This window comes from Rutilus rutilus (assembly GCF_951802725.1).
Source record: "Rutilus rutilus genome assembly, chromosome: 22".
NCBI lineage: Eukaryota > Metazoa > Chordata > Actinopteri > Cypriniformes > Leuciscidae > Rutilus > Rutilus rutilus.
The window spans coordinates 15604944-15628095 of NC_140227.1; the positions used below are offsets into that span (position 1 = coordinate 15604944).

General features: G+C 39.1%; 2 protein-coding genes across 3 annotated transcripts; one reads left to right on the forward strand and one right to left on the reverse strand.

Annotated features, from left to right (window-relative positions):
- The first annotated feature begins 36 nt into the window (after positions 1–36).
- On the forward strand, positions 37–5881 carry hmces (5-hydroxymethylcytosine binding, ES cell specific). 2 transcript variants are annotated; one of them, XM_084394599.1, is made up of 7 exons: positions 37–161; positions 1189–1394; positions 1472–1615; positions 3551–3730; positions 3818–3972; positions 4062–4254; positions 5412–5881. In XM_084394599.1, the coding sequence occupies exons 2-7, from the start codon at positions 1206–1208 to the stop codon at positions 5610–5612; spliced, it is 1062 nt and encodes a 353-aa protein (XP_084250725.1). In that variant the 5' UTR covers positions 37–161; positions 1189–1205; the 3' UTR covers positions 5613–5881. The 2 variants fall into 2 exon arrangements, with proteins under 2 accessions (XP_084250725.1, XP_084250724.1); XM_084394598.1 differs by having other exon boundaries at positions 3551–3972; positions 5412–5790.
- Positions 5875–23081, reverse strand: rab7a (RAB7a, member RAS oncogene family). The gene is made up of 6 exons (XM_084394600.1): positions 22772–23081; positions 14490–14552; positions 12095–12221; positions 10983–11201; positions 9633–9761; positions 5875–7096 (listed from the first exon to the last, which is right to left on the reverse strand). Exons 2-6 carry the CDS (start codon positions 14540–14542, stop codon positions 7001–7003), a joined length of 624 nt encoding a protein of 207 aa, XP_084250726.1. The 5' UTR covers positions 14543–14552; positions 22772–23081; the 3' UTR covers positions 5875–7000.
- Positions 23082–23152: the final 71 nt, after the last annotated feature.

Below are 23152 nucleotides of genomic sequence, written 5' to 3' on the forward strand. Positions count from 1 at the left end.
GCAAAGCATTGATATGAAGTGTTATGACCGGTTGTCCTGACAGAGGGCGCTATTTCGTGTTTACAGTTACACCATGGTTTACACACACTTGTGAGCATCCACATCGTTGCTCTTTCTGCTTTTACATTCTTTACCTCAAAATAAGGACTTCTTCTTGACTGGTGAGAATATACTTTAACTTATGTTAGTAGTGTCTATTGTTTGTAAATGCATCTGTATCGTGTTTGCCAGTTTATGAAGACGGCAAACTGGGTATACAGAAACCGTTGCATGTAACTAGCAGTCTAGCCGAATCACCTATAAAACAAGCTTTGAGGTGAAGTATTGAGGTAAAATTAAACGGTGTGCAACCGTTTAAGGATTTAAAGTACGCATTTTTGGAGTAAAATGAGCTAACGGTGAAGTTACTGCAGTTTGAACGGCCTGACAGCTACTGCTTCACGAACGAATCGTTCTTGTGAGTCGGATCTTCTAAATGAAATGGTTGAACCATTTTTTTACAGTCTATGATTTGGACTGAAATATGTACGAGCGGTTGTCGATTCAATAATTGAACCGAGAACATATTTGCCCGATTTGTAATGAGCCGCGAATCATTGGGTGAGCTAATAGTAACCGAGATTTAGAAGAGAAGTAAGGAACTTTCATAGCCAAGAGTCAAGACAAGAGACGATTCCCTTCCATAGACAGTATATAAACGTTCCCTTCCCTGGGACGTCAGAAACCGCGCGATGACGTTTTACGTCATGACGTAAAAGAAACCGTGAATTACTTTTTGCAACAGTTTTTAGAAACGAACCAAACAAACTAAACGAATAAAATAAAACACTGAGATAATAATAAACGAAAAAAAGAAAGAAAGAACATACAAAAAGGGTACATCAGTATTCTGATAAACTAATAGCGTATGTGTTGTGCATTGTAAATTATTATTTTATCAGGTGCTATCAAGTACTATCAAGTAGTTTTTTTCTGTGATGCCCATTCACATTTGTGGATAAAGATTTATATATATATATATATATATATATATATAATCAAACTAAATATTTGTTTCTCGTTTCAACTTTTTATATGAGTTGCATTTACGGTTTGTATTCTTTTTAACTAAGTAATGCCAAACACCACTGTTATTTTGTTTAAGGCATTAAGTAAATGTGCCATCTAATGTGTGGTGATGTCACATAGGTTTGGCACACCCCAGGATGTGCGGGAGAACGGCTTGCACTCTTGCGCCGGATGAGCTCAGTCGCGCCTCTCGGTATCGAGACCGAACAGGACAACGACACCGGCCCCGGTGGAAGGATGGAGACACCGACAAATACCGGCCCTCATACAACAAGAGTCCTCAGTCCTTCAGTCCTGTGCTGCTGTCCAACAGACACTTCAACAAGGCATGTCAATTTGTCAAAACATATACACACAACTTTTGTTGCTGAAGAACAACTCTTAAATAAACCACTTTCCATAGGATGCTCCTGTAGATGAGTGTGTGCTGGCAGCGATGCGCTGGGGTCTCGTCCCAGCATGGTTCAAAGAGAATGACCCCAATAAGATGCAGTACAACACCTCTAACTGTCGCAGTGAGAGCCTGCTAGGGAAGAAGTCTTATAAGGTACATAAGACATCCTTATTTATTCTACATTAGCAGTGAAGCCCCGCCCACAGTGAAATCTTATTGGTCCAAAATTCAACTCTGCATAATAGAGTGTACCAGTGATGTTCCTAATCTAATAGATTTTATCTATAGGATACCTGATTTTTAACAGTAACTTATAAACCATTTAATACAGAACTATTGTGAGCTACAATGTTGTTAAAGGGATAATTCACCCAAAAATGAAAATTACCCCATTATTCAAAACATAAACGGCCATTCACTGCCATTATAAAGCTTGGAAGAGCCAGGAAATGTTTTAATATAACTCTGATTGTATTCGTCTGAAAGAAGAATGTCATATACACCTAGGATGGCTTGAGGGTGAGTAAATCATCCATTTTCATTTTTGGGTGAACTATCCCTTTTAAATGATTGTATAGGCTTTACAGCAGAATTACTGGTGAAAAACTACATTACCCATGATACTGCAGAGAAATCTCCACCAATCAGAAATTGTGACAAAAAAATCATGGCAAATGGAATAATTGAGTCGGTCTCCCTATGTTCTTCTTTGTAACTTCTTTGTATATATGTAAATACTTTTGAGGTCAGTAAGATTTTTCCTTTTTTTCTTTGAAATAAAATATTATTATTTAACAAGGACACATTCAATTTATGTCTGGAGATATTGAGTCCGAGTGGACCATGTTCTCCACCTCCATTGTCAACGCGGCCACTCGGAGCTGTGGCCGTAAGGTCTCCGGTGCCTGTCGAGGCGGCAATCCCCGAACCCGGTGGTGGACACCGGAAGTAAGGGATGCCGTCAAGCTGAAGAAGGAGTCCTATCGGGCCTGGCTGGCTTGTGGGACTCCTGAGGCAGCTGATGGGTACCGACGGGCCAAGCGGACTGCAGCCCGGGTGGTTGTGGAGGCAAAAACTCGGGCCTGGGAGGAGTTCGGTGAGGCCATGGAGAAGGACTATCGGTCGGCCTCGAAGAGATTCTGGCAAACCGTCCGGCGCCTCAGGAGGGGGAAGCAGTGCCCTACCAACGCTGTTTACAGTGGAGGTGGGCAGCTGTTGACCTCGACTGGGGATATCACCGGACGGTGGAAGGAATACTTCGAGGATCTCCTCAATCCCGCCGTCACGTCTTCCATTGAGGAAGCAGAGGCTGAGGGCTCGGAGGCGGACTCGTCCATTACCCGGGCTGAAGTCACCGAGGTAGTCAAGAAACTCCTCGGTGGCAAGGCACCGGGGGTGGATGAGATCCGCCCTGAGTACCTCAAGTCTCTGGATGTTGTGGGGCTGTCTTGGCTGACACGCCTCTGCAACATCGCGTGGCGGTCGGGGACAGTACCTTTGGACTGGCACACCGGGGTGGTGGTCCCTCTTTTCAAGAAGGGGGATCGGAGGGTGTGCTCCAACTATAGGGGGATCACACTTCTCAGCCTCCCTGGGAAAGTCTATGCCAGGGTACTGGAGAGGAGAATCCGGCCGATAGTAGAACCTCGGATTCAGGAGGAACAGTGTGGTTTTCGTCCCGGTCGTGGAACACTGGACCAGCTCTATACCCTCTACAGGGTGCTGGAGGGTTCATGGGAGTTTGCCCAACCAATCTACATGTGCTTTGTGGATTTGGAGAAGGATTTTTTTGTTACAAAAAAATTGCATCACAGGGATATATTACATTTTACGATATATTACAACAGAAACAAATAAATGATTTAATAATATTTCACAATATTACTGTTTTACTGGATTTTTGATCAAATAAATGCGGTCTTGGTGAGCGTAAGAAAAAATAGGAAAAATGTATGGGGAAAAATACTTCCAGAACCAAGGCTTCTAAAAAAGTGTGAGAGCACTGTTGCACTCTATTATGAAACATCAAATATCCTCTAATATGCTGTGGACAGACAAATGACTTGTTGCTGGAAATTTATTGTACAGGATCCTCTTTTGAAAGGCCAGCGCTGTGTCATTCTAGCTGACGGCTTCTATGAATGGAGGCGACTGGAGAAAGAGAAACAGCCTTTCTTCATATATTTCCCACAAAGCCAAGGAGGACAAGTGCCCAGTCCACAAAGCACACAGGAACCGAAATGTGACCAAAGTTCGGACCAGGGCGAGGTTAGCCCAAGTTTGACAGTCATAAGAAGATCATTTGTTCACTTATGCCAGTCTTACACATCTGTTTATTCCTCCACTTGTCTACAGAGTGATCAAGATGACAGTGACTGGACAGGGTGGCGACTGCTGACAATAGCAGGGCTTTTTGACTCCTGGACTCCTCCTGGTGGTGGAGAAGTGCTGTACACTTACACTGTTATTACTGTAGACGCCTCTCCAAATCTACAAAGCATCCATGACAGGTTGAGAACATAAATATGATGACTCTTTTCACGTGACATCAGAACAGTGTTGTACGCTTTATTGTAATGAGTGAAATGTTTTGTAACAGGATGCCGGCTTTGCTGGACGGAGAGGATGAAGTAAGACGGTGGTTGGACTTTGGAGAAGTGAAGTCACTGGAAGCCATGAAATTACTTCAGCCAAAGTCCTCTCTGACCTTTCACCCAGTCTCGTCACTGGTCAACAATTCCCGCAACAACTCCCCAGAGTGTCTGCAGCCTGTAGACCCCACGGTTAAGAAGGTGAATGTTTTTTAAAAAAACAAACACTTTTTACACAATTTATTTAACCCTTAAATGCATGAATGCTTCACCAATCATTATTTCATATTCGGGTCTTTAGCGACCAGGATCTATATCTGACACGGATTAATCTCTACCTGTGGCGATAATATAAAACTCTCCTGATATTAGAGTAACAATTACAGAAGAATAAAAGAAAGCATATTTTGTTACCTTTCAGAGCTTGGAAGGGTTGAGTTTGAACAGATGTTTTACACCATCATCACTGTCCTTGTCAGAGCTCATTTTCCAATACATTTAGCATCTGGCTCATATTTGCGATTTCAAACATATACTTAAATCTATAATTTTCAACATCTTCAAAATTAATATTTTGATTGCTGACAGCTTCTTCACCAGATCCACCATCAAGTGATAGTGACACTAATATTTGACTGCATTCAGTACTCTGCAGTAAATCAGTGAGCCATTTCAAGTTTTGCTGATGATACTTCCTATTCTTTTGTTTTCTCCATGCGGTAACTATGAGTGAAACGTCACTTCATCATTGTGTATCAGACATTGCCAACTTGTGGTATAAAGGTGAATTGCACTTATTCAGTCGTCAAAGATTAAATTATTGTAGTGCAGAAAAAAAATATACCACACTGTTACACACTTCTGGTCATTAGCGACCCTATACCATTTTTTAAATGAATGGGAAAACAGGCATTCTTTTATATAAAAAAAAATGTATGGTTAAATTGTTTATCATAAATTGATTGAGCAATACTAAGAAGGTTGATGTCTAACTTAAAAAAAAAAAAGAATGAGGAGCGGGGTAGTGAATGACATCCCAGGTCACTATAGACCTGAGGTATGCGTTGGTTAATTTGTCCTCTAACTATAGCAAACATTATATACATAGTCAATTTTGTACAAAAAATCTGACAAATCCCACCAGTGTCATTTCCACATCTCAAATGATGTAATAGGATTCAATGATGGAAATTATCGTTCAAATTGTTTTGTCCTGTACCCTAATACACTAATACCCTACATTTTTTGCTTAATTTGACAAAATGACAGTGTCATTGGAGTTGTACTTATATGCATCACATCTTAATAGATATTCCTGTTGATTCAAATACTGACCTTCCACCTTCTGCCCTGTCTAGAACGTTCAACCAACAGCCAGCAGCAAAATGATGATGAGCTGGCTGAAAACTGCCTCGCCAACTAAGAGGAAGAATCCTGATGAAGAGACTACAGCTAAAGGACCTGAAGGAAAACTTGCAGCAGAGAAGCAGACCAAGCCGACCGGGTCTCTCCAGCAATGGCTTCTGGGAACGGGTTCCAGCAAGAAACCAAAAACTTGAAAACAGAATTACAATGTATTTCCTTACATACTGTAGAAGTCCCATCTCTTCAGAATGACCAAAGCTGACTAGTTTAAAGATTGAAAATGCATAAAATGTTTGTTAAAGACAGATAAGCATTCATTGTGTAGATGTTCCTTTTTTCATATGACAGAAATAAACATTCACATTTAATAATTGACTTGTGGTCATTTCATTTGTTCATTTCAAATAGTTCCAGTTGATATCACTTCTCCAAAACAAACACTCAGTGCACAACACATTTATTCAACAACTTAATTTTATTTCCATTATTACTTTGAAATACATTTATCTTGAACAATGTATATGCTGTGCATTTTGTTTCATTGATGGTCATGAACAATTCAGTTTTTCCCCAATGTTGTCTAGTTGTGTTTATTTGTATATAATGCAACAAAGATAATAATAATTACAATAATAATGAACAGACAGGAAAAGATCTGAGTGATATTGAGCACTTAAATTCTCTACCATCCTGAGCTACTGGTAGAGTTCAGGCAAGATATGAAAAAAAAAAAAATGTTCATGGCAGACTCGCGGTGATTCTTTCATGCTGACATGAGGATTGACGATAAAACAAAAAAAGATACAGAGAAATACTAATTGTCAATAGTATGAATGGCAGATAATTTAAATGTAATATCTAAATCTCCCATCACTTGGTTGGGAATTCATGTTTTCGTTTTCCATTTTGAGGACATCTATTGGGCGTACACTGGATTAATTGCAGTTCTCAGATGTAACAGTGGGGGCAGTGTTAGACCTCCAGTGCTACGGGACCTCGCCAACTGAGGAGCGTTTTCGGGTTCACGACTTTGAGAGGAAAATGTTGCATGCTTTATGCCAGGCCGCCATTTTATTTCAAGCAGAATGATGAAGACCATGGCGGGTAGTTCTGGTTCCAACATACGGCTTCAATGCTCTGATCCTCCGCCCCATCCCCCCCATCTTTCAGCGTTCACGTCACACATTTTTTCAATTGCACTGCGGGGATGGGATCATATAAAAAGTCTCAAGAGCCATTCAAGTGTTAAGAAGACTTTTTATGTGGGCGAGGTGATGATTCTGCACAACCGGTGCGAGGTGTCGGGATTCGTGTACGGAAATGGGTGTCAGATTGAGCCTCTGGAGCATATGTGAGTGTGTGTGTTGTGTTGTGTCTAAGGCTGTGAATGCGAACTGTGTATGAGAGGAAGTCTGCTCGTCTACAAAGGCCAGTGATTATATTGAGTAAAGGGAGGGAAAGAGAGGGAGGGAGGGGTGAAAAAGAACGCGAGAGAGAGAAAGAGAGAGAGGGAGAGGGAGGGAGTGAGGCAGAGACGAGGCCAGAGAGGCTGAGCGTGAAACGTTGCGCCCCCTGGAGGTCCTCAGCAGCTACAAGTCTCTGCCGATGGCTTGGCTCTGTCGTTCCGGTCTAGTTTAATTGGCTCTGGAAACTCGTTGTATAACTCCACTTCGGTTTCCTACAAAAATAAAAAAGGGGGGTACAGTTGAGCACAAAGTATACTTCAGTTATGACATCAACCCGTTCACACAAAGGACAACAATTATATTTGCGTCCAGACGAACAGAAGTTAAAGGGGACCTATTATGCAAAATTCACTTTTGCATGCTGTTTGGACAAATGTGTGTTGGCAGTGTGTGTCACCCAATAGTGATAAAAATCCACTCACTCCTTTTTTATTAATCCCCATAAATCATCAGCAGTGTCTCCCAACGACCTGTTTTCAGAATGCGGCTTTAGGCCCTGTTTACACGAGAACGCTCGCGGGTGAAAACGTAAAAATATTTGATCAGATGTGCCTTTCGTTTAGACGGCGTTGGCGTTTTTGGTGCTTAAAAACGCAAAAAAGTGAAACCACCCTCCAGAGTGGAAATCTTAAAAACGCTCCACCGTCGCGTTCCCGTCTAGACGGTAAAAACGCAAAAGTCTGCTAGACAGTGAAGGCACCGATCAGTGCTTCACACTGCCACCTAGCCGCCTGGAGTGCATACTACATTGAATTTCACACACTTTTGCGTCACCATATGCACGCAAATCGTTTATGTACTTACGCACTTCTTATACTGTGTTTACTCAGCTCTTACGGTGATTTTCTGGAGCATAACTGACGCTTCATCTTTTGTGTGATGTACAATAAACTTTATTAAACTCATCAGTATATTTTTGGCCATCATTCGGATGGAGTCCTACAGCAGGCTTACATTAATAGTGGATACAAGCAATGACAAATAGGTTATAACCGTAATTAAACTAGGGTTTAATTTTGATTTCATGCCGACTTAAAATGCTCAAGCTCTCTAAAGCCTGATTGATTCTGATTGGCTGTCAAAGTTCCTATCGTTCATCAGCTGGTGTCGTTATCGTTATAGCTGTGGACTCCACTATTCTCATACAAATAAAATGATTAAAACGTTATAGTTATGCTTATCCTTGGTGTGAACGGGCCTTTAGCGTATGTGTTCAGCCAAACGCACAGCCTTCGAAAGTTTGATATTCATTTCAACACGGGTGCTAGACACATGCGTGCTAAAAAGTTTCATCCATGTTCAGCGTCTTTGCAATTTCTCTCCATAAGTTATAACTAGAGATGCACCGATTGATCGGCTGGTGACCGGAATTGGCCGATTTTCACGTGATCGGCCATGACCGGCGACCGGCCGGTCAGTCTGACAAATGCCGATTTTATGCCGGTCAAATGCACTCGGGCGCCGCATGATTAACCTTTTGAGCGGTACGGTCTCATATATGGGATTTGTATGTCTGTGCCCATGAGAGTACGGTGCGGTGCCACATTTAGATGTTCAGTGACGTCGCATAACTGCCAGATTCAAACTGTGCTTTCGCGCGTTGGCTGCCTGGCGCTGAGCCAGAGACGGACGCGTTCAGCGCTGTTATGGCACAACTAAGCAGTGTTTTCAACCTCAAAATGTTTATTTTAGGTTTCAGATATTTAAATACACATAAGCACGATTAAAACAATACATTTGGAGTTTGTAAAATACACACTGATGTCTGTGGAAGCAGCAATAACAATCTATTCAAATATAATTTGCCGACATGTGTGTTATTCATATCAGACAAACATAGGGGAAGTAACTATAAAGTTTACTCTATTCTTCTCAGTTCACCGGCCACTTTCTTGCATTTATTTCGGAGAAACTGATGAATTCACGTGCTGTAAATCCGACTGACAGGACAACATTGCGGCGCCCATCTCATTATAGATCAAGATTAAAGGTTTTTAAACGACCACTCACTTACACGTATTTGAGAATCGGAATATCAGATAGGCTAGTTGATGACATGGTAAGCAAGTTTGTGAATATTTTGAATAAAAAAGGAAAAGTGAAATAAAAGCGACACATCTGTCATACAGTTTAATTGTGGCTGCGGTGTATCGCGTGACGCGTCGCCATGGAAACATTAAAGGGAACGTTCGCGAAAAAACTCACTCGGGGGGTGGGGGTGTCAGTTAGAATATTTTAAACTTACGCGTGAAAGGGTTAAAGAAAAGATGGAAAATAAATATTTGTGTGTGCTGTAAAGTGGTTAGAAAAAAATTAAATCGGAATCGGCTAAAATCGGTATCGGCAGGTCAAACTCAGTGAAAAATCGGAAATCGGAATCGGCCTAGAAAATTGTAATCGGTGCATCTCTAGTTATAACCGATAAAATGTATTAAAACTAGAGTTCCGATTATCTGTTATCGATTATCCATCTATCGTTGCTGCATCTCAGTTAGTTTGTTGTTGTTCAATCTCATCGATTTCTTTTTCAGCAGTGAAACAACAGGCCTGAGCATTGTTGCCCAGTGTAAGCTGAACGTACATTGTATGTGCAGTCAGAAAAATCAGACTATGTGTGTACTATGAAGAAATTTGCATCACATACACTGTAAGCATATCCTAGCTTACATGTAAAACCCTAAGCATACTTTGGGCTTTATCTCTTGGTTTCCAAACCTAACGCAACACATATTTCAACAACACACGTACCTGTTTGAGTGCATTGCGTGCGATGGTCTGGAAAGCCTGCTCTACGTTGATGGCCTCCTTTGCACTGGTCTCAAAGTATGGGATGTTGTTCTTACTCTGACACCAAGCTTGTGCCCGCTTGGTTGTTACCTGATGGGTGAACGTGAAATAAAGTAGGAAAAATCAAAATGCGGATTTCACAGAGGTACTGAGACTGTGAATAAGGTTGTAGGTCACTGATTATATTCAAAATGAGAAAGTGAGTAGAGTTTGGTCTTGGTGGACTAGATCTGCTACACTGCTGCTGCAGAGCAAGTATGGACTTGCTACTGCTAATAGATACACAGACACGCTGCTGTGAACATGTAAGATATGATGCTGCTGCATAAATAGACTTACATAAATCCTGTAGCAGATCTAGGCAGGTGGAGCTGGGGAATTTCAGAGCAAACACTGAACCAGACTATTTGGACGTTGAGAAAGCAATCTCATTGGCTGCAGGATCAGCAGAGGCCAATCAGCTTGTGCCATAAGGTAATGATGTGATTACTTGCAGATTGCATAATGATCTATTAGCCTGCGCCCTCTAGAGTTTCATGACTGAACTAGATATTTCTTTGAGGTATCATTCACTGGAAGTTCAGGGACTTTAAACTTCTCCAAGACACTTTACATGTATATGGAGAGGTTGCAGCTGGTCCTAAATTAGCACCCTTGGCCTCTTAGAATGTGACATGATCTTGATATATACTCCGTACCCACGTACACGATAATTTATTTGTACAGATCTATTCAATTATTCTAAAACGCGATTCATACACACAATGATGTGAATGCACAATTTGTGATAAGCTTGTTTTTAATTCAACTAATTTCCATAAATATCAGGGTGATACAACTGTCCTGATATAATAATGAAGACAAAAAGCCGCATGTATGTATGTATGTATGTATGTATGTATGTATGTATGTATGTATGTATGTATGTATGTATATATATATATATATATATATATATATATATCTCTCTCTATATATATATATATATATATATATATATATATATATATCCGCTGCGCGTCGGACGGTTCACGCCTCGCCGCCGTCCATAAATACCTGACAATGGACACCTCGTTGGGCATTAACCCTTACATATTATACATGCTTATATATATATATATATATATATATATATATATATATATATATATATAAATAAATAAATAAAAGCATGTTAAAAAGAAAACCTATTTACATTACTATAGAAAACTAAGAAATTAAAACCTAAGCCTTAATAATAATTTTTCTAAAAGGTCAATGTCATAGAGAGGACCACTTGCATGAGATGAATCACTGCACCATAGCACCCACCTGCCTATTCTCCAGATCGATTTTGTTGCCCAGCACCACGAAGGGGAAGTTCTCTGGGTCACGTGGGCTGGCCTGGATCAGAAACTCGTCCCTCCAGCTGTCCAGTGTCTTGAAGGTGTTGGGGGCAGTGACGTCAAACACCAGCACACAACAGTCAGCACCGCGGTAAAAAGCCACACCCAGAGACTGGAACCGCTCTTGACCTGCTGTATCCCATATCTGGATGAAAGAAAAGATACAGAATATTCACACAAACGTTCATTCAAATATGAATTTTCAGTCAAGCTCATATTCGGTCTCACAACAGCTATGTTTCCATCTTAAGTTGCGAATTTGACCTGTGCAAAACTGGAATGTCGCATAAAACATTTGAATATAGGGCACCCTTTCCATCCCATGTGTTCAAGAGAACAAACAGTGTATTAAAAGTTGTTGCAATCGGGGAAGCCACTGTTTCGGAACGCAAACACGCGAGACATTTCTGGCAGGTCATTATACCAAATCATTCTGATGATAGACTTTGACTCAGGCATTTCAGAATGACCATGCCAACACTTGACATGCTGTGCAATGAAACTTTAGTCCAGATATCCAATCACATCCTCTATTGAGCCAAATCACGAGAGTTTTTTGCACAGAGGGATTTATGTGTTAAATGGGTTTCGATCGTAGTTTATGCGCATGTCTACTTATTGAAAACATTTTTTTTTATATATATTTATATATATATCCACCTCAATTGAGCGCATTTTAATTTTGGTGCATCGTGGCATATACACCCAGTTTTTTTTTTTATGCAATATCCTGAAATTTGAATAAATATAGGTGGATGGAAACATAGCTAGTAACATTTGTTATTTTTAGAAACATTTAAAGAAAGTCAAACAGGTTTAAAATGACATGAGGGTGAGGAAACGACAGAAATCTGATTTTTAGCTTTTCATTAAAGGCTTCTCTCAGTTTTTAAGAAATTAAAATGAAGATAAAACAAAAATGTAAAACTAGTTGAAGTAATGAGAAGACACTCATTGGAATGGGGAAAAGAAAAATGCTTTTCATATTTGTTTCAAAGCATCATGTGCTTTTCAGTAAAAATAACCCGTCATCTCTACCTGCATTGTGACAAGTCGGTCATCAACCATCACTTCTTTTGTCAGGAAATCTGCTCCTATAGTAGCTTTGTACTGATTACTGAACTTCTTATTCACATACTGGTTCATCAGAGATGTCTTCCCAACCCTGTTGGGAAAAAGAACATTTAAACCAGCACCTGGCAGAGAGAAAGGAAAACTAAAACTATTTGTGACTGTGCAGAACTATGAGTCATACAAAAAGAAACATTACATGAACATTAATAATCTAGGCTATAACAAAATGTGCATTCCCTTAATGAAACAAACTATTTTATTGAGAATTTATATCCCACCCACAAGCTTTTCCATCTAGAAAGCTCATAAGAGACTACGAGGAAATAAAAGACAATATTTGTAGGTTTTGTGTTTGGGTGGTTGACATGACACAACATTTATATGCCCGGTGTGTCATGAACATATGTTTATATTGTAGGTCAAACAGTGCAATGATAGGGTGTAACTGAGTGTATTTATAGTATTCTGTGCCCTTTTCTATCCACGATTTTCAGCTGAACATCTAAACGCTCTTGTGGAATGACTCTGTGGGAGGGACACGGTTCATTTTTCACTTAATGACAATTGGTCACACTCTTGCCTTTAAAGGGATACTCCACTTTTTTTGGAAATAGGCTCATTTTACAACTCCCCCAGAGTTAAACAGTTGAGTTTTACCGTTTTCAAATCCATTCAGCCGAACTCCGGGTCTGGCGGTACCACTTTTAGCATAGCTTAGCATAGATCATTGAATCGGATAAGACCATTAGCATCTCTCTCAAAAAAATGACCAAAGAGTTTCGATATTTTTCCTATTTAAAACTTGACTCTTCTGTAGTTACATCATGTACTAAGACCGACGGAAAATGTAAAGTTGCGATTTTCTAGGCTGATAAGGCTAGGAACTATACTCTCATTCCTGCGTAATAATCAAGAAACTTTGCTGCCGTACCATGAGTGCAGCAGGCGTAATGATATGACGCAGCGCCTGAAAATAGTCCCCAGCTTCCAACGTGACCGGGACTAAGTTTGTCTAACCTATTAGACCTATTTTCAGGCGCTGCGTCATATCATTACGCCTGCTGGACTCATGGTACGGCAGCAAAGTTTCTTGATTATTACGCAGGAATGAGAGTATAGTTCCTAGCCTTATCAGCCTAGAAAATCGCAACTTTTCATTTTCCGTCGGTCTTAGTACACGATGTAACTACAGAAGAGTCAAGTTTTAAATAGGAAAAATATCGAAACTCTTTGGTCATTTTTTTGAGAGAGATGCTAATGGTCTTGTCCGATTCAATGATTTATGCTAAGCTATGCTAAAAGTGGTACCGCCAGACCTGGAGATCGGCTGAATGGATTCGAAAACGGTAAAACTCAACTGTTTAACTCTGGGGGAGTTGTAAAATGAGCCTATTTCCAAAAAAAGTGGAGTATCCCTTTAAGCTTATATGCAGTTTGAGTAATCTTACAATGAACTAGTTTAATTTTAAAATAACAATAATAATTTAAAAAAAACAAACACTCACTCAAATGTACATAGCAAGTACAGTACAAAACAGTGAGATTAGTATTGCTTTTAGATAAAAAAACCCCCATCACATTAGAATGATTTCTGAAGGATCATGAAAAGCATCACTTTTCATTTTTTTTTGTCATATAAACATCCTATTATTGAATGAGTCATATGTTTGTTCGGATTCAGAGAGCTGTTTCAAACTGAGTATGTTTGACTGTGTCATTAAAATAACTATCAACATAAGCTCTGTTGAGTCAGACTTCACAGATCATGATTTATGTTTGTTATCCAACAAAATCAGCAACAGAACAATGGTTTGTCTATTTGCGGTTACGGGAAGCGCGGTACCTTTATAAGCACACAACTTCACAACTCAGGCAATACACGTACAAAAGAAGTTCTTTCTACACTGCACTGTTCAAATCTATTGGAATCTTTAAAGTTGCCATGAAATAGAAGATTGCAATCATTTTTGCTTCCCTATTGTGATCTGAGTGAGACAGCTTCTCGAACCATTACAGTGATGTCATGTGAGTGACAGGTTATCCCGCCCTCGCGCCAGTAAACACATCATCAGAGAAGAGATGTCGTTGAAAGAGGGAGGGGGGGGGAAGTTATTTTGATGAAAGATTACGAGAGCACATGAATGTTTAAAAAAAGAAAAGGAAAAAAAAGTATAATGATGTCCACAGGTAAATTATTTATAATAAATACTGCAATATTCCATTCTATTTTGATTTCATGGCAACTTTTATCTATACTACTACCATTATTTAACAGAATGCTCTATAATTTCATCCTTTAAAACTGAATGAAATTGGCAGTAGCTCTGACTTTGTTTCCGTGTTGAATGTGGAAACTCACCCGGAGTCTCCAAGGATGATCACCTTCAGAAGAACTTTCTTCCTTGATGTCATAGTGTCACAGCTGAGGGAGAAGGAAGCACAAAGCATGAAGCAAAGATTTTAACATCACGGCTCATATGAATAAAAAAGGAAGTGAAAGCAAAAACTGTTTGTACTCAGATAGGCCTATTCAAGGATGTGGAGTCAAGCAGGAGCGTTGCAGTGTGTATTAAGCTACGACTACTACAGTACACGCTAAAACCACAATCACCCATTTGATTGAACTTGAACACTCTAAGGGGCTATAAAAGCCTTTTTTGTTTCAATGACAAAACCCATGATTCTGCTTGCACTCTTAAATTGGTCATGTGCACTCTAACTACCGGTCACGAGAAACGCAATTTCAGAGACGACATGCACTGTTGACCGCCAACTATTTAACACACACAGACTTCCCTTTTTAAGAGGGGGGCTTCACTACACGCATGTCGTTGTGTCGTTCACTACATGTCGTTCAATACACGCTTTTCCATCTTTCAAATAATAAGTGTCCATCTGCTGAGGTGCTGCTGTTCATCCAGGCCAGCTTTACCTGGAACAGAACGTCCTGCAACAACAACCACTACCACCACCAAAAAAAACTAGCAGCCATTAACAGGGAGTCCTATGTCACATGGTAATAAGTATGCCAAAACACAACATTTGAATGGCAGAGCATGGGACGATCATAAATTAAAGGGATAGTTCACCCAAAAATGAAAATGCTGTCATCATTTACTCACCCTCATGTTGTTCCAAACCTGTATGACTTTCTTTCTTCTGCTGAACACAAAAGAAGATATTTTAAAGAAGGTTGGTAATTAAACAGTTGCTGGTCCCCATTGACTTCCATAGTATTTTTTTTTTTCCTACTATGGAAGTCAATGGGGTCCATCAGTCGTTTGGTTACCGACTTTCTTCAAAATATCTTCTTTTGTGTTCAGCAGAAGAAAGAAAGTCATACAGGTTTGGAACAACATGAGGGTGAGTAAATGAGGACAGCATGTTCATTTTTGGGTGAACTAGCCCTTTAAGGAAACTATAAGATCACACCTGTATTATTTAATTAAGTAAGTCATTAATTATTTCTATGTCATGGGTGATAACCAATAAATATATAATATTAAAATTCAACACTGTTTTGTCTAAATAAATTAAAATAAAATACTAAAGACTATATGGCAAAGGAAATAAAAGACATAGGAAAGCATGCACAATTAAATATCAATATTGGCTGATATAAAAAATAATAAAATAAATAAAATATCCAAGATTATACCAATAGCCTATATTATGTATGGTAACATCAGAAATATAAAATTAAAATGTCGAGTATGGTAGACTGTCACTGCTAAAAGACTAATATTATACAAGTAGGGTTGGGTGTATTGACATGCCTTGCAATAGTATGACATCATAATTTAAATCATGGCATAGTTAAATAAAGTTGGCTGTTTCTTTTCAGCAATTATCTAAAAAATGTGAAGAATCTTAACGGCTTCAAAGGCTGAGCATATCAAGACCGCCTCTTATTCAAGCTTTGTGTTTTCACCTGAACTTTGATGGCCACAAATGTAACAACGATATGTAGGCTACTACTATAATACTACTATGGTATGATCATACTAAACTACTAAAGGAAAAAAGTTCATTTGACTTTAGATCTAAATCAGTCTCCAGACTTGCACAAAAACATACAAACTGGCGACAGAATCCGGATGCAAATATTTAGAGGGAAAAATATCTCAGCTTATAAGTAAACAATAACATATGTCCAGACAATGTACACACGCCTATCCTGCCTCTATACTGGAGGGATACAGTGTGCCGTTTAAAAATAAGCTGTGAAAATTAGCTTTGTAAAACCCCTAACATGGTATAATAGGTTCAAGTAGCTTTAAATCAGGCCATTTGAAACTTAGAGACCCATTAGTACCTTTTAACTGATCATTTTCATATTACATAACAGCAGCATACTCCAACAACTGGGCTAAAATCAGGCAGATAAAATCAAATGTGGGGTGGATTATGTAATTAGTCCTTCATTTAGTGAAAAACAGCGTCCAACTGTAGGGTTGGTCACAAAGGTTTCATAGGATAGATTTTAAAGGACAACTTTACAGCTTATCTTGGTGAATCTAGGCTTCCCATGTCATATACATTGATGTATAATCCATGGTAGAGAATGATCAACCTGATCTCATGGGAAAACTGTTACGACTTACGAGGTGGTGATTTTGCATGAATTTGTAGAACGTAAATTGTACAAAAACACATGATTATTAGAAAATATTAAGCATGAAGTTTCACCCCTGAACATACGAATAAATGAATGAATTCGGGGTGCAACGATACCCTCATGTATATATCTCAATATACTGAACTTACAATACAATATTATTGCGATACACCAAGACATATGATAAAAGATTACTGTTGATTAAAATGCTAAATTTGGTATTACATTGGGAGTGGAAATGAATAGGCTTAGACTTGGTGCTGGTAACCCAATGCACAGGACAATGGTGACACCAGAATAAAAATATATTTATGATTCTGAAGCTGATACAGGATTGTTTCAGGCGATTTAGTCACTGACTAGATATATTTAAAATAACGTAGACCACTTTTTACTGGTAACATAAGACATTTGGCATTATCAGGACACCCAAATATTTCCCCATTGCATGATTATACATTATATTCAAGATTATATATACATATATTTTAAGTTTAATGTAGTACTCACACTAAAACACTGTAAACTTGAATTTTTTCACACAGTAATTTTTATTTTGTGTGAACTATACATAATACATATTGTCACTATCCACAATACATATCGTTGCATTTGTTGTATTGCGATATATATTATGACACGATATATTGTTACACCCCCAATACGAATTAACCACCAATTCGCCAAAACATCAAATATTTATGAATTGCCATAAGTTTGTGTTGGAATGATTCATATTTCATAGTATTTTCATGGTTCTTCAAAGAATGTGTATTACTAGTATATGTATACAATACAGCAGATTTTGTTAGCTTTAATCAATGTGGTGTGAAGTTTTTTTCCACTTCAAATCCAAACAAATGGAAAATAATAAACGTTCCTACATATCCCACTCAAACCTTGGAAAACGCTTCTTTCTAGACCAAAATTAGAATGACTATCAAAACCCAACACATTACTTATTATTATGCCCTCAAAGAGCTCCGGATCCTTCATGAAAGCTTAGCGTATGTTCATTGACAATATCTTCAGGCTCCTAATAAAGCAAATCATCATGAAATGACCCTCAGGAACAAAACAAATGCTTGATTATATTTTAATTTTGATTTGTTTTAATTTAGTTACTAAAAAAATACCAAAACCAGCTGAGTTTTAAACAATGAATGTGGTGGTGCTGAACTACAAGAAGTAGAAAACACTAAAAAGTTTATGAGAAAAGAAAACCTCACCACGCTTCAGACGAATCCACAAGTGAACTGAAGAGCTCCTCCACATAAGCATCATAACAAAGTCACAATCCTGGAACACTTACGGTCTTCTTAAAATGCACTGTAGTACATTACATTGTTTCAACACAACCATGAGGGAGAGAAGCAACCACCAATAAACTAAAGAAAGTACAGGAAAGATAGGGAAACCCCTGAAAATAACTAGGATATTGTAAAATTGCTGATGTATATCCTCTGATAATCCCGTGTCACTATCCATGATACATAGTTGCATTTTTTGTATTGCAATATATATTATGACACCCCCAGTACGAATTAGCCACCAATTCCCCAAAACATATTGTAAAATTGCTGATGTATATCCTCTGATAATCCCATGTTCACATTTCAAAAAGCTTAATTTCAGACTCTAGCAGATGAGCCTGGATTGGAGCAAAGTTGAAATGGAAGTAATCTCACATCTGACCCATCTGAGTCATCCTCCCTTAAACAGCAAATAAATCACTATACAAGCTTCTTTATTGTTTCCCTCTATCAAAACAATTGCATTTCATTTTTTGGCTTTCTTCTTCGTTTATGTATTTTTTTTTCACCAGAAATATCTATCTATATATTGATATATATAGTGCAGCGATGTATGAAGCACAACTCACACAGAAGTCACTTTCAACCCAAGCAACTTTCTGTTGGCCAACACACTGTGAAATCTGCATGGAGAAATCTCTTTGGTCAAGATTTTGCCCGTAAAAATTTGATAAATGTGGTCGCACCTTTACCCTGTAGTAGAAATACAATCCCGGACACACTACTGTACATCTGTCATGACGACATTGTCCTTTGACCCTCATGTTCCAATGATGCATTTACAACAACTGCGAAAAAATGTGTTAAACAAGTACAAATGAACCACAGAACAACTTGGAGTGCAGTTACATTTACCGTTTTTCAGCTATTTATGAGGATGAAATCCTAGCCTAGGTTTCCCCATGCTGCCTTGCGCGCAGCGCGATTTTATTCACGCTGCTAGGCTGCCTGGACACCATGGACCAGATTTTCCCCTCAAAAAGGGAACCAATCACAGAACGGGGAGGGAGCAGCAAGAAGATGACGACGTCTATGCGACACACCGAAGCAGTTTGTTTATATCTATGGATCCAACATGGCAGCAGACGCGAAGTTACCTTTCGATGCATCCTTAGGCCCTGTTTACACGAGAACGCTCGCGGGTGAAAACGTAAAAATATTTTATCAGATGTGCCTTTTGTTTAGACGGCGACGGCGTTTTTGGGGCTTAAAAACGCAAAAAAGTGAAACCACCCTCCAGAGTGGAAATCTTAAAAACGCTCCACCGTCGCGTTTCCGTCTAAACGGTAAAAACGCAAAAGTCTGCTAGACAGTGAAGGCACCGATCAGTGCTTCACATTGCCACCTAGCCGCCTGGAGTGCATACTACATTGAATTTCACACACTTTTGCGTCACCATATGCACGCAGATTTCCCCCCCACAATGCTCGTCTAAACGCAGAATAAAAAGTGATCACTTTTGCGTTTTCTCTTCAGATCGTTTCCGTGTAAACGTAGCCTTAGATAGTGTTCTAAGTAGTTTAGTCACTGAATGCCATCGTGTACACATAAATCTCTGACCCATCGTCTTCTTCCTCGTTGAATTTCTGTCGCTCTACATACGTCATCTGGTATAATTGAAACGATTGGCTATGAGCTACGTACAGGCGCATTTAATAGACATTCGTAGCGCCCAATAAACGGCTCTGGGCATTCGTAAACCACGCCTCAAATACGAGAAAATGAACATGTGGTTCCCAGACCACGTCTCAATGAGACGACGTCTGACGTTAGCCAGGCTAATGAAATCCAATAATTTCAATAAGAATCTAAGTGATCGGGATTCGGGAATTTCGTGTGAGGGCAAAAGATTGTCCCAAGCAGGTAATGTGAATTTCGCGCGTTGACCAACAGAAAGCTGCATGGTTCGAAAGTGACTTCTGTGTGAGCTATGCTTTATACGTCGTTACACTACTGACTGTAGACAATTAACCTTTTCTGACCATGAAATTCCACAGAAAATTTGCTAATGCAACCCTCTGCAATGCGAGTAAATCACTCGCATATGCGACCAAATTTCACGCTAGGCTACTAGTAAATTGTACGATTTCAGTCACCTGTGATTGAGTTAGAGGCAAAAAATAAGTTTAGCGCAGATATGATTTCGTTGCCTGCTGAGCTTTACGCACCGTCGCTTGGCTGAGAGCGCCCTCTGTTGCTTTCGCGCACACACACACGCACTCAACGTGAGAGAAAGAGAGGCATACACAAATGCAGAATTGACACGCTAGATCTAAACGCAAATCTTCCCGAGGACCAAGAGTTGACAGTGCTATTATTTGCACGTGTTTTTAAGCTAATGTAAACATTCAAGCGCAAGACGACGCAAAAGAGAGCTCAATCCCGTCCTCACTGTGTGAGAAGATTTGTGCGCGCACACATCCGGAGAGCGTGAGCACGCGAATACTGAATTGATTTTTCTTTCACATCTTCTTGCGCTTGAACAATACGAGTATCCTAGTAATCATAGTCGGTTATGTCTTAAGTGAACGTAAACAGTCGAGAAAGACAACGCATAAGTTGCTGAGTTCACGCTCTGTCGTCACTACCGTAGGCTCGAGATGACAACACGTGATGTTCTATTCGGAGCTGTTCACGTCCTCGGACTGGGTCATTATTATGCGTTTCTATGGCGACACCATCAACCCCCTAAATGAATCTGCAGCGGTCAGGTGGTACAAGTAGGAGCGCTCAGAAATGTCCCATCTAACAAGCTATAAATACGAGCTCTACAATGACGTGAACGCTTTTTACAAGTTGAAACTTTGAAATGAAGGTAATCTCAAAATGGCGTGACCGCATCTTTCATCAGTATACTGAATTCGTGTCTCATACTGAATAATTATGTCTTAAAGTGATAGCAGCCTAATATCCCTGCTGTTTGTTTTTAATGTTAATCAAACAACAAGACTCACAGCTCTTGACTGAATAACTGTTGTATCTTTAATAAGGATTAATCTATTTTCATACAGTGAAAACTATGCAGTGTTATTTACTTTGATTATTCAATTTCTGTACCTAATCTTTATCTAACTACTGTTAGATATACCTGAAAATCGTTGTTATTGTTGTTCTATTGTGTCTATTTGTGCTATTGCTTGTAGTTTATTTTATTACAGACTGCCTACTTGTCTTTAATTATATATAAAATTTATTTTTTAAATGGTCTTGGAATCCATGTAAAAAGTCTGGCGAGTAAAATAAAAAATGTGTTTCCTTTAGTGTGTCCATAGAGGATTGTAATGTGACCACATCTTAGATTTGTTTTACTTAACTTATGGGATAGCAAAGATTCCACTGGTTCCACATTTTAAAATAGCAGATACAAAGCATCAACCGAGACCTACTGCTAATTTGGACATACTACACATTAAAGCAGTGGTTTCTGCATAATATATTGTAAGGAATTGCACATATTCAGACGCAGAGAGTGTGATCTGGTTGTATACTGCACATTTTTCCAAATATAATAAGCCAACTGTAAAAATAATAATAATAATAATAATTGTTGTTTCAACTTAAAGTATGTGTTCATCACGCCTTAAAATTTTAAGTTTAGTCAACTCAAAAATCTTAGTATTAGTAACTTAGTACTTAGTAACTTCCCATTTCAAGTTGACTAAACTTACACTTTAAAAAAAGTAGCACGAACACATACTTTAAGGTGAAACAACTTTTTTTTCTTTTCTTTTTTTACAGTGTGGTGTTAAATACACAATATTTTTTTCTGAAAATATATGCATACTGTGCACACTACAGTACGTAGTGCAGATTTAGTATGAGTAGTATGCAATTCCAAATAGCCATTGTCTGGTAGGCAGCTCCCTAGATTTTGAGAGACAGCTCATGGGTGCAAAGAGTTTTACGACTCCATATTTAATCTGGAACCCATGACACTCGGTAAAGTCTGATCACATGGTGGAGCACTTTCCTTTAGCATGCATAAGAATAGCAGAATGCCATCCATTTCAACAGCACATCGCAACAAATAAGCAAGTGCATACTCATACTGACATACGAGTGTCTTATAAGTTTACAATACTTCTGAACAATAAAGGCACTCGGGTTACAGTGTAATGGAGGCTTTAGCCTAATAGTAAATTGTTTTTTTATTTAAAATGGCTTGTTTCGCAATACTCCACACCTGTTTCTGTGTGCTGTAAACATACAGGCAGAAAGTGAATGTGTTTAATGCGCTGCTGGTTGAGCAATCAGCTGATAGCAAGACAGCGTTGTAAAAAACACATTTCTGATCGATTGTTATTTTATTAGTGACATTATATAAAAGTATTCTCGTGTATATTAATGCAATAAAACGAGCTGAGATAAAAATGAGGCGTTTAAACATAAATAAAATGTAAAACGACACAATCCAGCGCGACTGTCAGGCCTGTCAGGGTAACTAGAAACACCTGATCATTCAAGGGCCTGGATAGAGATCAACATCACAGCGTGTAAATGGCTGATTTGAACTAGAAATGAAGCGCATACACAGAAAATACATGTACAAAGGGTGATTGAATCATCAGTGTCCTTTAACAGCATAACAAATGAGCTCGTTTGCTAACGTCAGTTAGTTTACATGTCACTTACACCATCTCTCTTGACAAATCCACGATCAGTCTATGGATTTAACATGTACAAGCAATACATCTTGGTTTTATAACTCACCTGGTTTATAAAACAGGAGTTCTAGCGAATATCAGTCTGTTTCTGCGCTGTGGTGTAGCCTGTGAGCTAAATCGCTACCGTGTCCTTACACAAGCCTGATGTTTATGAGAAAAACAAACAATAACTCCAGCCTCTGTCGTCAGCGGAAGACTGGATCGCTTAGGCTAGTGTGTGAGTGAACCAATCCTGAATCGGAGATACCGATACGGGTGCTGTAACCGCTATTGGCCCCCCTGTTACCTGACGGGTCTTTTTCTTTTTCTGTTTCGGGATCTGCTTTAACTTCCTCCAAAACAACCCTGTGAAAGCCAGCGATGTCATCACGCAGGTGGCGTCATCGCGCAGCCTTACAAGACACGCCCTAAAAGCGGACTGGATCGT